Source organism: Acartia tonsa, chromosome 12, assembly GCF_053477335.1.
Source record: "Acartia tonsa isolate MP-2025a chromosome 12, ASM5347733v1, whole genome shotgun sequence".
Lineage (NCBI taxonomy): Eukaryota > Metazoa > Arthropoda > Copepoda > Calanoida > Acartiidae > Acartia > Acartia tonsa.
In genome coordinates this window covers 43,343,848-43,357,385 of record NC_137271.1, presented here as the reverse complement: position 1 = coordinate 43,357,385, position 13,538 = coordinate 43,343,848, and the positions used below count along the sequence as shown (strand labels likewise).

General features: G+C 32.6%; 1 protein-coding gene across 2 annotated transcripts in view; it reads left to right on the top strand.

The window, feature by feature from the left end:
* Positions 1 to 13,538, top strand: part of LOC145333427 (calpain-D-like) — a 60,231-nt gene that overhangs the window by 1,903 nt on the left and 44,790 nt on the right. For both annotated transcript variants that reach the window (XM_080178556.1, XM_080178555.1), the window contains exons 2-3: positions 6,827 to 6,930; positions 7,566 to 7,660. In XM_080178556.1, the coding sequence (XP_080034682.1) occupies positions 7,592 to 7,660 (69 nt within the window). In that variant the 5' untranslated portion in view covers positions 6,827 to 6,930; positions 7,566 to 7,591. The remainder of the gene's footprint in view (positions 1 to 6,826; positions 6,931 to 7,565; positions 7,661 to 13,538) is intronic.

Here is a 13,538-nt window from a genome sequence, read left to right as displayed (position 1 = left end):
TTTTTGATAAAAATGGACTAGAAAAACTTAAAAAGGGCATTTGCACATGACAAAACAGAGTTACCAAATTATAATTTGTAAAAAAATCTCTTTGTTTATCTAGTCCGGAGCCGGAGCCGTTTTAAACGAAAACTACGGCTCCGGCTCCAGTAAAATATGGCGGCCCCCGGCACCGGCTCCAGCAAAATATGGCGGCTCCGGCTCCGCAACACTGCTTTCTGGTAACGATTTTATATTTGCTACGCTTTCGAAATTGTACCTAATTGTCGTAGGAATCATACAGCAAAGCTTGAAATTGATAGGACAATTCTAACGTGTCTAAATTAACGAAAGGAGCTAATCGTAAAATTAGGGTTGGCAAAGCGGCTTTAAAAGTTAAAAATTAAGGGGTTAAACAGATAGTTACAGGTTAAAATCTCCAAAAAAATATCTTAAAACCTGACCAAAATTTATAACAAATTTCTTTAAAATATTAGAGCTTATGGTGCCTTTGTTTTAGAGATCTTACTGTGCATACGTTCGTCTTAGCAATAGAGAAGTTAATGACTGTATTAACATTTGGTTTTTCATAGCACAATTCATTATTACATTGTTTGTAATTTGTATACTTTGTTTACAAAAACTAGCAAAAATTTCGTGAGTAAAACTACTCTATAACTCTTAATGTCCGTATGTTTATTGAAAAAAGTTGTCTAAAATTTCTTAATATTCCTATGAACACTGCACATCTACTCTTTGGCTGTTATTGACTGTTAGTACTTATATATAACTCGGTTTCTATTCAAGATAAATGCATTATAAAGATCCCTTTCATCTACTTGACTGTCCTTGTTTTAGTATTATTCAGTTATTCATGGCTTTACTATTTATGCATTTTGTCATACTTGTTTAATTGCCAGGGAGGGAGGGGACATTGGACTGTTTTTACACTAGTCCCCAAAGTCTTATAATACAGTTTTCTTATTCGTTGGCTCAACAAGTTTGGGGACATTGGATTATAATTGGTTGGTTTATTAAGCTGAGTGTCCAAACGTTTCAATCACTAATTGTAATCTACAGAAGGGGTAATTATGTGTATCATCATTGGCGATACACATTAATTTATCAGCCATTGTCTCATCCCTGGTTAATTGAACAATAGATATTGATTAAATATTTTTCATTTGAAATAAATCTGCTAATTAATTTGTATGAAAGTTTGTTTATTATACATTGTTGTCCTAATTTTTATATTGGTTCTACATGAATTAATTTCCAATTTAAGTGTGTCTGCGCTCCTAGCTGTTTAGTGAGCAGTGGTCATAAAAAATATTTAAGACTTTTGTACCATGGCCGTCAGACTGACGGTCTAGGTAAGTTGTATGTTAAATGCTCTTTGCTAGTGGGAATCTTCTTACAAAAAATCACATTTCCTCAATAACGTTAAAGACGGACGTAAAGACAAAGTAAATTATAGAGTAGCTTCGCTATTAAAAAGATATAATTTCCCCTGTAAAAAGTAGAATCCCACGTTTACTTCTGAGTAATACTTCGATAGCCATCAAAGACATGGTTGAAGATTCTAATAAAAAGTAATATATACGGGGGGGGGGGGTGCTTGTGTCAAAAAAAATTAAAGAAATGTGATACACATTTTATATATTAGATTCTATTGTTTCATTATTCTGTTTACAACTAATAGGTATCATTTTAAAAATTTTTGAGAGATGAATTCCCTTTCACTGGGTAGTCAAGCCACTATAGTGTTCATTGATGCTTGCAGATCTTATTGGGAATTTTAAAACAGTTGATTCCGCTTATATCACATAAGTATAATATTATAATATACTTTTGGCTCAGCCCCTATCATATAGAGGTTCTGTATCGGAATTTTGTGGAAGGTGACAGAAAATAGCCTAAAACTAAACCAAGGCTTGAGTTATAAAAAAGCATAAAATCATCTCAGGAACTATCTTTTATAGCTTCTATAAAATAAAGAGTTTCACCAGTCTCGCGGTTTGCAAGATCTTAATTACTGTGTTTTCATACTTTTGCGTATTTTTTGGAACACCTTTGATTGCACCGTCTCTACAAAGATTTTCTGTTTGACAGTTTCATACCAAACTTGAGTGGTGTAACAATCAAAACAAGGACAATTATGCCTTATAAGTAGCGCAGCAATATCATGATGAATGTTTAAAAGTTAAAGTATGGTTGTGATGCTTTGTCTAGTTTGACTACAGTAATTTGCTCTGAGTTATTATATATATTAGTTAAGATATTTGGTGTAATTTATATTTTAATTTAATTCTTATTCATTCTGATCAATAATTTTTACTTTCCCTAATATAGTGCCTATCGATCACTGACTCCCCGCCCTCCCCACTTATTTTTGGGGAAAAAAATAGAAAATATGGGGATAGGTAGTTATTTCTCGCATCGTATTATAAACAGCTTTCCATGGATATGAAATGTACAATTATAGGATAAAAGCCAGTTTTTATCGCCCGGAGATGCCGAAGACACGGGCTAAAAAAACTGGTTTTAATCCTATGATTGTACATTTTTTATATTTGCAGAAAACTGGATATGATACGATGCTAGACATAATTTTTTCGTATGGATGGAAACCGGTTCTAATCCAACGGATATCAATCGGTTTCGATATTAATACGAGAAAGGGTATTTTTTCCACTATGCATTACCCCTGTTGGAACCTTAAGTCTATGGAACCTACTGTGGCCCCTAACCCTGCGGGTCAACTCGATACAATCTTACCAAACCTAATTTAAGTACCTTAGTCCAAAACTGTAGAGTAGCTGCGCTTCGTATTATTACTATAGTACATAAAACCAAACTTATTGTTAGACACTGCAGTAGTCAATTAATAGAAAAAAAACGCCCTGTTTGTTATAAAAAGCTTTGTTTTATTTTAAGTTTATAAATATTATCCTGGTTATAAGTTGTGCTATGTCAAGTAAGATCTGGCAAATGGCTGGACAAATCGCCCACACAAATTTCTGGGAGCTTAGTATTAGTCCTTGGCATGTTTTAGGCCATAGCTTTAAGGAGTGAAGATCTTTTAGTTTTACAGAGAAAAGGGCCATAGAAAAATGCCCCCCCCCCCCCCTCTGTAAAAAGTTATTAAATGCCCGTTTTAGGATTTATTTAAAAAACTAAAATTGAATGTACAATAAAAAATTAATGTGGAAGGGGGTGGGGGGGGGGGGGGGGTTGGATATAGTCCTAAGACTGAATACACTTTCATTGCAAGTGTAAAAAAAAAAATTTTGTCATACTACAAAACAAATGAAATTATTAATAATAATCAGGAAATACAACTTTTCCCCTTTTACTTTTTTATCCAGGGATAAAGGAAGGGTCAAAACTTTATTTGTTGAAATAGTTTTTAGTAGCAAATCTGCTCTATAAAAGGGTAACGCTATTGGGTAATAAGATTTTCTAGTCAGATATTAAGACGGCTGAAATTTTCAGTGAAGATTCTTATGACATGTGCGCATCTAGTCAATATTTTGTTGTTTTTACGTCTGTCACTTCTGTCTTTTACGGAGTGGTTTTAAAGAATTTGACACCTAGTAATCCTTTTTTTGATGTAAGGATATGCTTATTTACTTTTCAATATATGATTTAATATGCTGATTTACATAAATATTGGTTACCAAAAACCTAACTATAGAAATTCTACCTAACCATTATCAAAAATAAAATTTATAAAATTAAACTTATCACTTCCTCCCTGAGATTCTGAAAAATACAGCCTTCTGGTTCTGAAGGTTGTTGTTAACAGGGAATTTTCTGTATGTCAAACTTTTTCAATAGACAATACTGACCTTCATGTTTAGTAGTCAAGCTACTTTGTAATTCACAATGTCTGTCTGTCTGTCCGTAACGCTATGGAAAAAATGGTATTTTTTTAATGCTATTTAGGATATTTTGGATGATTTTTTTTGTGAGAATCCAGTATACAACTTGGTTAGTTTGTCGCCGGTGTGCCGGTCATGCTAAAGAAGATGTGTATGTTTAATTTATTTCAATATTTCAGGATATTCTAATTTCATAAAATATTCTTAGCTTTTTATAAATAAAGAATTCCTACTTTATAACTCACTTTGTCTTTTTCTCCATCCATGATTTATTGTGCTTTGCTACTTATGAATGTTAAAACTAGTTTTGTTAGCCCTATGTCTCATATTAAAACTTGTTTATAAATCTAAACCTCCTTACTAATATATTGTGTTAAAAGTCAGTGTAGGCAAAATTAATGTTATGCAAAATAATGAGTTTTTTTTGTGGTCAATTGCATATTAATGATAATAGGCCAAGGTTATAGTATTTATTTTTATATTCTGTTCAGTCATTCGTAATATTCTTTCTAATGGTGCTATGTCAGATGCGCGACAATGACAATAAGAGTAGGGGGAATGCCTTTGTTCAAAAACTGGCTAAACTCATTTAGATTTTCTAGACAAAGCTAAGGTCATCAAATGGTTGGTTGCATGGACAAGTTGGGATCATGCCTTTGGACCAACATTAAAGGCCTGGCCGTACATTATTATCAATGAAAAACTAGCTTTAGCTTAAGAAAAATATCCCATTCACAATTATGAATTCAAGACTAATGTCTTGAGTTTGAGAGTATCTCCTAAAAAAAAATATTTATATTAAATATTTGGATAAAAAAATTTAGGTATTGAAAAGCAAAATTGACCTAATTATCATATCACTATCACTTATTTGCATATTTATATAATAGCAAGAATAAGTTTTTACAAAGTAGTATAACAATAAAGAAATTTTTGTTGGATTGAAGAACATATAATAAGAAAACAACATACAGAATAATAAAAATTGCGCCTTATGCATATTTGAATTTTACCCCTTTGGAATGTCCTGAAAACCTTGATTACGAGATGTTTACAATGATCACCGCCGCCAGCCCCCCCCCCCCCCCCCCCACTTTTTATACCAGATATATAAATGTATATGTATTTTAAAATGTTGTGCCTAAATAAGCAAAACACAAGTGGAGAAATGGATTTATTATTAATTGGCTCTTGCACCAGATTTTCATGTACTCTACGAAAGTGATTTGGATTAAAGTTACCTAACCATCTGTTCATTCAGATTCTGTAAGCCTTCATTTAATCAAAATAGAAGTACATACTTTTAAAAAGGATTATCTTATTAAAGATAGTACGAATGTTAACACTAGACTATGATATTAAAAACGAGAACAATTTTGTAAGATCAGCTCCAAATGGATTTCCTATTCTAGCCCTAGTTTCCTAAAGTGTACAGCAGATAACCCAATTATTGCAGACCCTTTTTTTCAGCTACTCCGGAAATTTGTGAAAACAAAGCGATTTATACATTAGGTATACATTCAAAATTTTAATGTTTAAAATTTTAATTTTTTTTTTTTAAGTTTGAAGCTTTTTTAGCTAATAGCAAATTTCGAGATAGGACGCGGACGCTAGGTACACTTTCGGAAACTGAATTGGAGTTCATATTTTGTAATGTTGCATAGCATAAAGAACAAACCTTACGTCTAAAAAAAATTATTTTTAATTTAGAAATATATATATTACTAGCAGCTACGCTCATAGAGGCCTCTAGTGTAACCTAAAATGTTTTCTTTCATTTTTATGAGCAGCTGTTTACCAAAAAATATTTAGAGACCGTTAGGTGGCGCTGGTTTTAGCGATTTCTCTTGGGAGGGTGGCGATACCCTTCCTTAAAATATTAAACTGCAAGGACCCATGATGATGTAGCTACACTTTAAAGGAGAACCGTATCGGTTCAGTGGTTAGCAAGATTATTCGGTACAAGACATACATATCTTCAATCATACCTACTATATGTAAGAATAGCAGCTTCGCCCCTAGAGGCCACTAGGGGAACTTAAAAGGGGTGTTTTTTTTTTGGGGGGGGGGGTAAAGTTTTTTCAATTAAAAAAGACATTCTGTTACTTTTATATGAGGGTTATTAGCGTCAAAAGTAATATAAAAGTGCACGGAAAAGTATGTTGGCGCTATCTAATTTTCAATTTACTGACAGAATTAGACTGACATAACCTATTTATAGAATAGCTGCTCACGCAATATTAAAAAGAAAATAATTCATCTACTTTACACTGTACTTATCTGTATCCATGCTTTAGATAACATTGAAAAATTTGACTCACTTACTTGATTCATATTAAATAATCGTAGAAAGATAAAAAAAATTCTTAGTTAGTAGTCAGCCTTTAAAGTGTCAATGGCGTTATAACAGTTAACAAAATATTATACTATCCATACTTTTACAGCTTACCCCATACCCATTATACAGAGATGAAATGAGAGAAAAAATTCTTCGTAACAAAATGTGTACATTTTAAAAACAATAATATGGTTTGATTGTCCCTATACTGAGTTCTCTTTGGAGGGTGGTGGTATCCTCCCCCAAAATAGTTATAAACCTTCCCTGGACCTATGAGAAGCTACCCTGTTAAGGAGAACCCGATCGGTTCAGCGGTTAGCAAGATCATTCTGTACAAACAAACAGACAGACAAACACACACCCTGTTACTTTATTTTAAGGAGTCTACTCTTTGTTAAGCTGGGAGGGAGTGGACATTGGTACCCAAAGTTTTACAACCGCTTTAACTTATTTTTTGACTCAAAAGCTTGAGTACTTTTATTGAATTTTGAATGGTTGGTTTTAATCTAGCAGTGCCCAACTTTTCATCTAATAAGGGAAAATTTTGTTGATTATCATTGGGGATGTACAACATTGTCTTATCCCTTAGATCTCTGTTGTATTTATTCATTATTTTTATTTTCAGTGCTTATAGAAAGAATGATCTCAGCAAGAAACAGAAAACCAAAGATTTAAGAAAATTAGAATAGATTTGATAATATGAAAATTACCACATGAAGAATATTTAAGGTAATCCATTTTTCATACGAGCTACGCCCCTTTAGTCCTCAAGGGGCATTTTAAAGTTAAGGGGGTTGTAAGACATTCCATGTCATATAGATTATAAATAAATTTGGGATTATTATATTTTTCTTGGTAAAGTTACCCTTTCTCTAAATGAATAAAAAAAAGTTTCATGGCATATGAGAAGCTTTACTGAGGATAAACATATTTGTTCCTCCCCTTATATTCATTTTATTTTAAATAAGGATTGGGATCCTTGCTTAATAGGCATTTTGAGGGAAAACAATGTTTTAATACATTTTAGAAGTTACATGTGGTATATTATCTCTTGTCAAAAAATACCATGCTATTATCCTTTTATATAAAGTAGAAAGTTTTTTTTTGTCTGAAGCTTAAGATCTCAATGACTTCTGAGCTGATTTAGCCCTCAATTTTAGATAACCTTCACATAGGTCTTGTGATGATTCCAGGCTATTTCATTTTCAGATTTAAGTCTTGGTTTTAAGCTTTTGTCTAACCCCTTTGAATACAATTAAAGAGCCCCTAATAAGACTTGTATTATGTAAGACAAATGGAAAAGGATAATATAAAAGTTTTCCTAATTTTCATTGTTTTTTTCATTGTTGATTTTTTTTGTTCAGGTGACTGAAAAAGAATCACTTAGAAAATGGGAGATAATATCTGGACCTGCTCTGATTGTACATTTGAAAACCCAGTGTCGGCGGCTCTTTGCCAGGTCAGTTACACGGATATGACAATAGACGATAAATTGTTGTAGTAATTTCGAGATAAGGTAGATAGTATTATTTTTTTGTAACCCCTGAGGAAGGGCTGAAACCCTGCGGGGCTGCTCAGTTCCCAATATATATAACCTAACCTTACTCATAGTAGGTATTAAACAAACACACGAAAATTTACCCTCACATCCTTATTTTCAATTTTTTTAAAAATAAGATAAATGGATTTTCTCAGCTCGACAAGGGACTTGAGAGAAAGCAATTGAAGTTTCTAGTCTTTATTTTATTTTATTAGGGGTATAGTTTCTTTCGTGACACCGCCTCTTAAGGGGGCGTTTCTTCGTATTTTCACAGCATCTTTTCTCCTATTTTTAGCCTCTGCGGCGGGCTCTAAGCCTGCAAGGTCAATTGCCTAACCCTGTGGGGCAATCATCTAACTTAACCTAACCTAAAATAACCTATTAAAAGCTACTGTGAAAATACGATAAAACGCCCCTTAAGAGGCGTTGTCACGAAAGGGACTATAACTACCCTTTATTAGATATTCATTTTAATGGGGCGCCGTGGCTCAGTGGTAACACACTGAGCTACGGTGGTGAGAGTTCGAGTTCAATTCTCCGTGTGTTGACTCGAATTTCTCATTCGCAATAATAATCACGCAACTTCCCCTGGTTGTGTTAGAAGGGGATTATTGAGTAAGTTTGGATACCCAATAGTCAAGTACATAATATCAGTACTACCCTTATCTCAAGCTCCTCTGCGGAGAGCGTCATTCATTACGGTGACATAATTTGAGACACCTGCCATACTCGGCGAGGGTGAGGTAATAATGAGTAGCTCTCATGAGACAGCGGGTCAAGTCATAATGTGCTTGAACGTGGAGCTTGATAGCCCTAGTGGCTAGACAAAAGTGTCTCAGCCTACTCCATGACTACTTAGGCCCAAACCCTAAGAAACTATGGCTAATCAATCAATCAATTTTAATGTCTTTGGTATGAAACTTTTTACAAGATTCCTTAGACAGGTGTTGTTAGCACCCGAACTATTAAAAAGCTTACAAAAAAATACTTAAAATAATATAAACACACCTTTGAACTTGATTAGAAAATAATCCTTTCATTTTAAGATAGCAAAAAAAAACGTCAATAATCATGGAATTTTTGCCCAGTTTTTGTTTATAATCAAATAATATTAATCTCTATTTGAACATAATAAAAATGTCAACAAACGTCATTGAAAAAATATTTTTTTTAGAAGCGCAGCTACTTTTCAACTAGAATATGTCCGTTTTGTCCTTCTTAAGCACATGAAGTTTATAAAATAAAATGAGCTGTCTTTATGAATATAACGTTCTTGATAATTCTTCGATAATGCATGAAAAAGTTGATCATATTTTTTTAGTTGCGGATGCGCTCTTAAATGGTCTAAAAAAATATTTATAAAATAGCCTGAAGCTACTCCGGCACCTAGGTGAAGTTGCCCTAAAGTGGAGAACTGAATTTGTTTAGTAGTTTTCGTAATTTTAAGCTACAGACAAAAACCTTAGGTACTTCTTTGAATAATAGGACTAGTACTAGTAAGGACTAGTGGCTGCTAAAAACATAAAACCAATGTATATTTGGTAGGTTAGGGAGGGGGCTGAAAATTGGCCTAAAATCATCCCAAGTCTTAAATCTAAATAAAATGCCTAAATAAAACTAGTCTGGGACCTATTTGAAGTTGCCTTAAAATAAAGAACATAACCAGTAGTATTTAAAATCTTGAGCTACAGACAACAAAGACTATGTATAATAGGATATATACCAAGGAATTTTCTTAATAAACTTTATTTTTTGCACTTCCAATGGATATAATTGTCCTTGGTTTTTATGAGATTTTAAATCCTTAATTGTTCAAATTGTTTTTAATGAATGCATTAATAGCAGGAACTTAGGATAAGTACACAGAAATAAAACTTTATTTTAAAATTTTTTCAGGGATCTTAAGGGACAAACAATGGTTAATACCTAAATATATAAATATAAATGTTCAACCAAACTACCTGGATAACCCTGTTGGGACCTTTTTCGTCTGCTAGCAAATTGCATTCTGATCTTTTGTAGCAACTTGACTGTGTTAATATTCACGAAGCTATTGGTTGATATTCAAGGACCCAATTGAAAGTCGGTACAGGGTCCTTGGAAAGGGGACATACAAACCCTTCCCTCTTCATTGTTTTACTCATCTATTAAAATGATGATAATTTAATTATTCTCTTCTGTCGATTAAGCTTATTGGTTAAAACATTTCTAGTTGTAATCAACCAATCACATTTTGATTGAAATACCCAAAGTTTTGGAGACATCAAATAAGAAAACATGGTTATAAAACTTTGGGTACCAGTGTAATTTGCAGTCAAATTTCCCCTCCATTCCTGCAATTTATTACACATTATAAAGTAAAGAAATGCAAATATTTAAGTTAAAGAATTGGCAATTTTAAATGATTAGGTACATTTTTAAAAATCTATTCATTTTTTCTGCTTATGCGGAAACTCAAATTTTCTTTCATGTCTTTTGAAGAAAATCAACGAACCAAAACATTAAAAAAAATTGTATCCATGCAATTTGAAGTTTTTTTTCAATTCATTACAATTTTATAAAATTACACCTTTTGTAGCATATAGATTTTGGTGGATTTTCTCGGCTTCTGTATGTGGTAGGCGGCTTTTTATACATAAGCATCTTTTTCAATTCGCCTGTCTTTTAGACTAAGGGGGGGGGGAAGTTTGTACACTTATAGGAAATGAAATTCAGTACCAAAGTTTGGGAGGGTACTGTGGGCTTGTTTATAAAGTTATCAACCTAATTCTTTTTGTAGGCTCTCTTATATGACTGGATATACACGTATTTCTTTGAAAATTGAATTTCGGCACTTTCCTTCTAGGGGCTTGTGGAGCAATAGACCCCCCAAAACACTAAAAATATGAGTTCTGAACTTATTTTTAAAGATATCAACCTGATTTTTTTATAATACTTTTTTTTAACATAACCGAATCAACGAACCATTACAGATTTCATTTTCGGACTTTCCTTCTAGGGGCTTGTGGAGCAATAGACCCCTCAAAACACTAAAAATATGAGTTCTGACCTTATTTTTAAAGATATCAACCTGATTTTTTTTATAATACTTTTTTAACATAACCGAATCAACGAACCATTACAGATTTCATTTTGGGACTTTCCTTCTAGGGGCTTGTGGAGCAATAGACCCCCCAAAACACTAAAAATATGGGTTCTGACCTTATTTTTAAAGATATCAACCTGATCTTTTTTAATAATACTTTTTTAACATAACCGAATCAACGAACCATTACAGATTTCATTTTGGGACTTTCCTTCTAGGGGCTTGTGGAGCAATAGACCCCCCAAAACACTAAAAATATGAGTTCTGACCTTATTTTAAAGGATATCAACCTGATTTTTTTTATAATACTTTTTTAACATAACCGAATCAACAAGCCATTACAGATTTTATTTTGGGACTTTCCTTCTAGGGGCTTGTGGAGCAAAAGACCCCCAAAAACACTAAAAATATGAGTTCTGACCTTATTTTTAAAGATATCAACCTGATTTTTTTATAATACTTTTTTAACATAACCGAATCAAAGAACCATTACAGATTTCATTTTCGGACTTTCCTTCTAGGGTGTAGTGGAGCAAAAGACCCCTAAAACACTAAAAATATGAGTTCTGACCTTATTTTTAAAGATATCAACCTGATTTTTTTAACACTTTTTTAACATAACCGAACTTGGTAACTTTTACAGATTTCATTTGGGACTTTCCTTCTAGAAGCTAGTGGGGCAAAAGACATGCTGAATTTGTTGCAATTGAAAAACCAATCAATAACTAATAGTTTTCTTTTTTTACACTGAATACTTAATTTTTTTCAATTATGTAGATAGTTTTTGACTTTTTTAAATTTTTTAAAATTTGTTAGGATACATCATCATTTTTAGTCTTTGTACAGTATTTCTATGCCAAGTATTATGAAACCTTAATCTAGTTGTCTTAATGTAATTTTTTTAAAGAATACTACATAATATTTGAATATGACTGTGAATTGATTCAAGCGCATTTTCATTGGACCCTAGAAGGAAATCAAAATCTGTAATGATTAGTGATTACATAGTTCATTTATGTGAAAAATTTTCACATTAAAAAATATTTTTAGTGTTTTGCTTCACTAGCTTCTAGAAGGAAAGTCCCAAAATTAAATCCGTAAAAGTTACCAAGTTCAGTGTTTAAAAAGTGTTTTTAAAAAATCAGGTTGATATCTTTAAAAATAAGGTCAGAACTCATATGTTTAGTGTTTTGGGGGGTCTTTTGCTCCACTAGTCCCTAGAAGTAAAGTCCCAAAATGAAATCTGTAATGGTTCATTAAGTCAGTTGTTAAAAAAGTTTTCTTTAAAAAATCAGGTTGACATCTTTAGAAATAAGCTCAGAACTCCTATTTTTAGTTTTTTTTTGAGTCTTTTGCTCCACTAGCTCTAGAAGGAAAGTCCCAAAATGAAATCTGTATTGTTTCGTAGATTTGGTTATGTTAAAAAAGTATTATAAAAAAATCGGGTTAATATCTTTAAAAATAAGCTCAGAACTCATATTTTTAGTGTTTTTGGGATCTTTGCTCCACTAGCCCCTAGAAGGAAAGTCCCAAAATGAAATCCGTAATGGTTTCTTAGTTCGGTTATGTTAAAAAAGTATTATTTAAAAAAAAAACAGTTTGATATATTTAAAAATAAGCTCAGAACTCATATTTTTAGTGTTGGGGTCTTTTGCTCCACAAGCCCCTAGAAAGAGAGTCCTAAAATGAAATCTGTAATAGTACGTAGATTTTGGGGGTCTTGCTCCACAAGCCCCTAGAAGGAAAGTATCAAAATGAAATCCGTAATGGTTTCTTCAATTTTCTTTTAGTGTTTTTTTGGAGTCTTTTGCTCCACTAGCTCTAGAAGGAAAGTCCCAAAATGAAATCTGTAATGGTTCGTTGATTCAGTTATGTTAAAAAAGTATTATTGAAAAAAATCAGGTTGATATCTTTAAAAATAAGGTAAGAACTCATATTTTTAGTGTTTTGGGGGGTCTATTGCTCCACAAGCCCCTAGAAGGAAAGTCCCAAAATGAAATCTGTAATGGTTCGTTGATTCGGTTATGTTAAAAAAGTATTATTAAAAAAAACAGGTTGATATCTTTAAAAATAAGGTCAGAACTCATATTTTTAGTGTTTTGGGGGGTCTATTGCTCCACAAGCCCCTAGAAGGAAAGTCCCAAAATGAAATCCGTAATGGTTTCTTCAATCGGTTATGTTGAAAAAGTATTATTTTTAAAAAATCAGGTAGATATCTTTAAAAATAAGGTCAGAACTCATATTTTTAGTGTTTTTTGGGGTCTTTTGCTCCACAAGGCCCTAGAAGGAAAGTCCCAAAATGAAATCTGTAATGGTTCGTTGATTCGGTTATGTTAAAAAAGTATTATTAAAAAAATCAGGTTGATATCTTTAAAAATAAGGTCAGAACTCATATTTTTAGTGTTTTGGGGGGTCTATTGCTCCACTAGGCCCTAGAAGGAAAGTCCCAAAATGAAATCTGTAATGGTTCGTTGATTCGGTTATGTTAAAAAAGTATTATAAAAAAAAAATCAGGTTGATATCTTTAAAAATAAGTTCAGAACTCATATTTTTAGTGTTTTGGGGGGTCTATTGCTCCACAAGCCCCTAGAAGGAAAGTGCCGAAATTCAATTTTCAAAGAAATACGTGTATATCCAGTCATATAAGAGAGCCTACAAAAAGAATTAGGTTGATAACTTTAAAAACAAGCCCACAGTACCCTCCCAAACTTT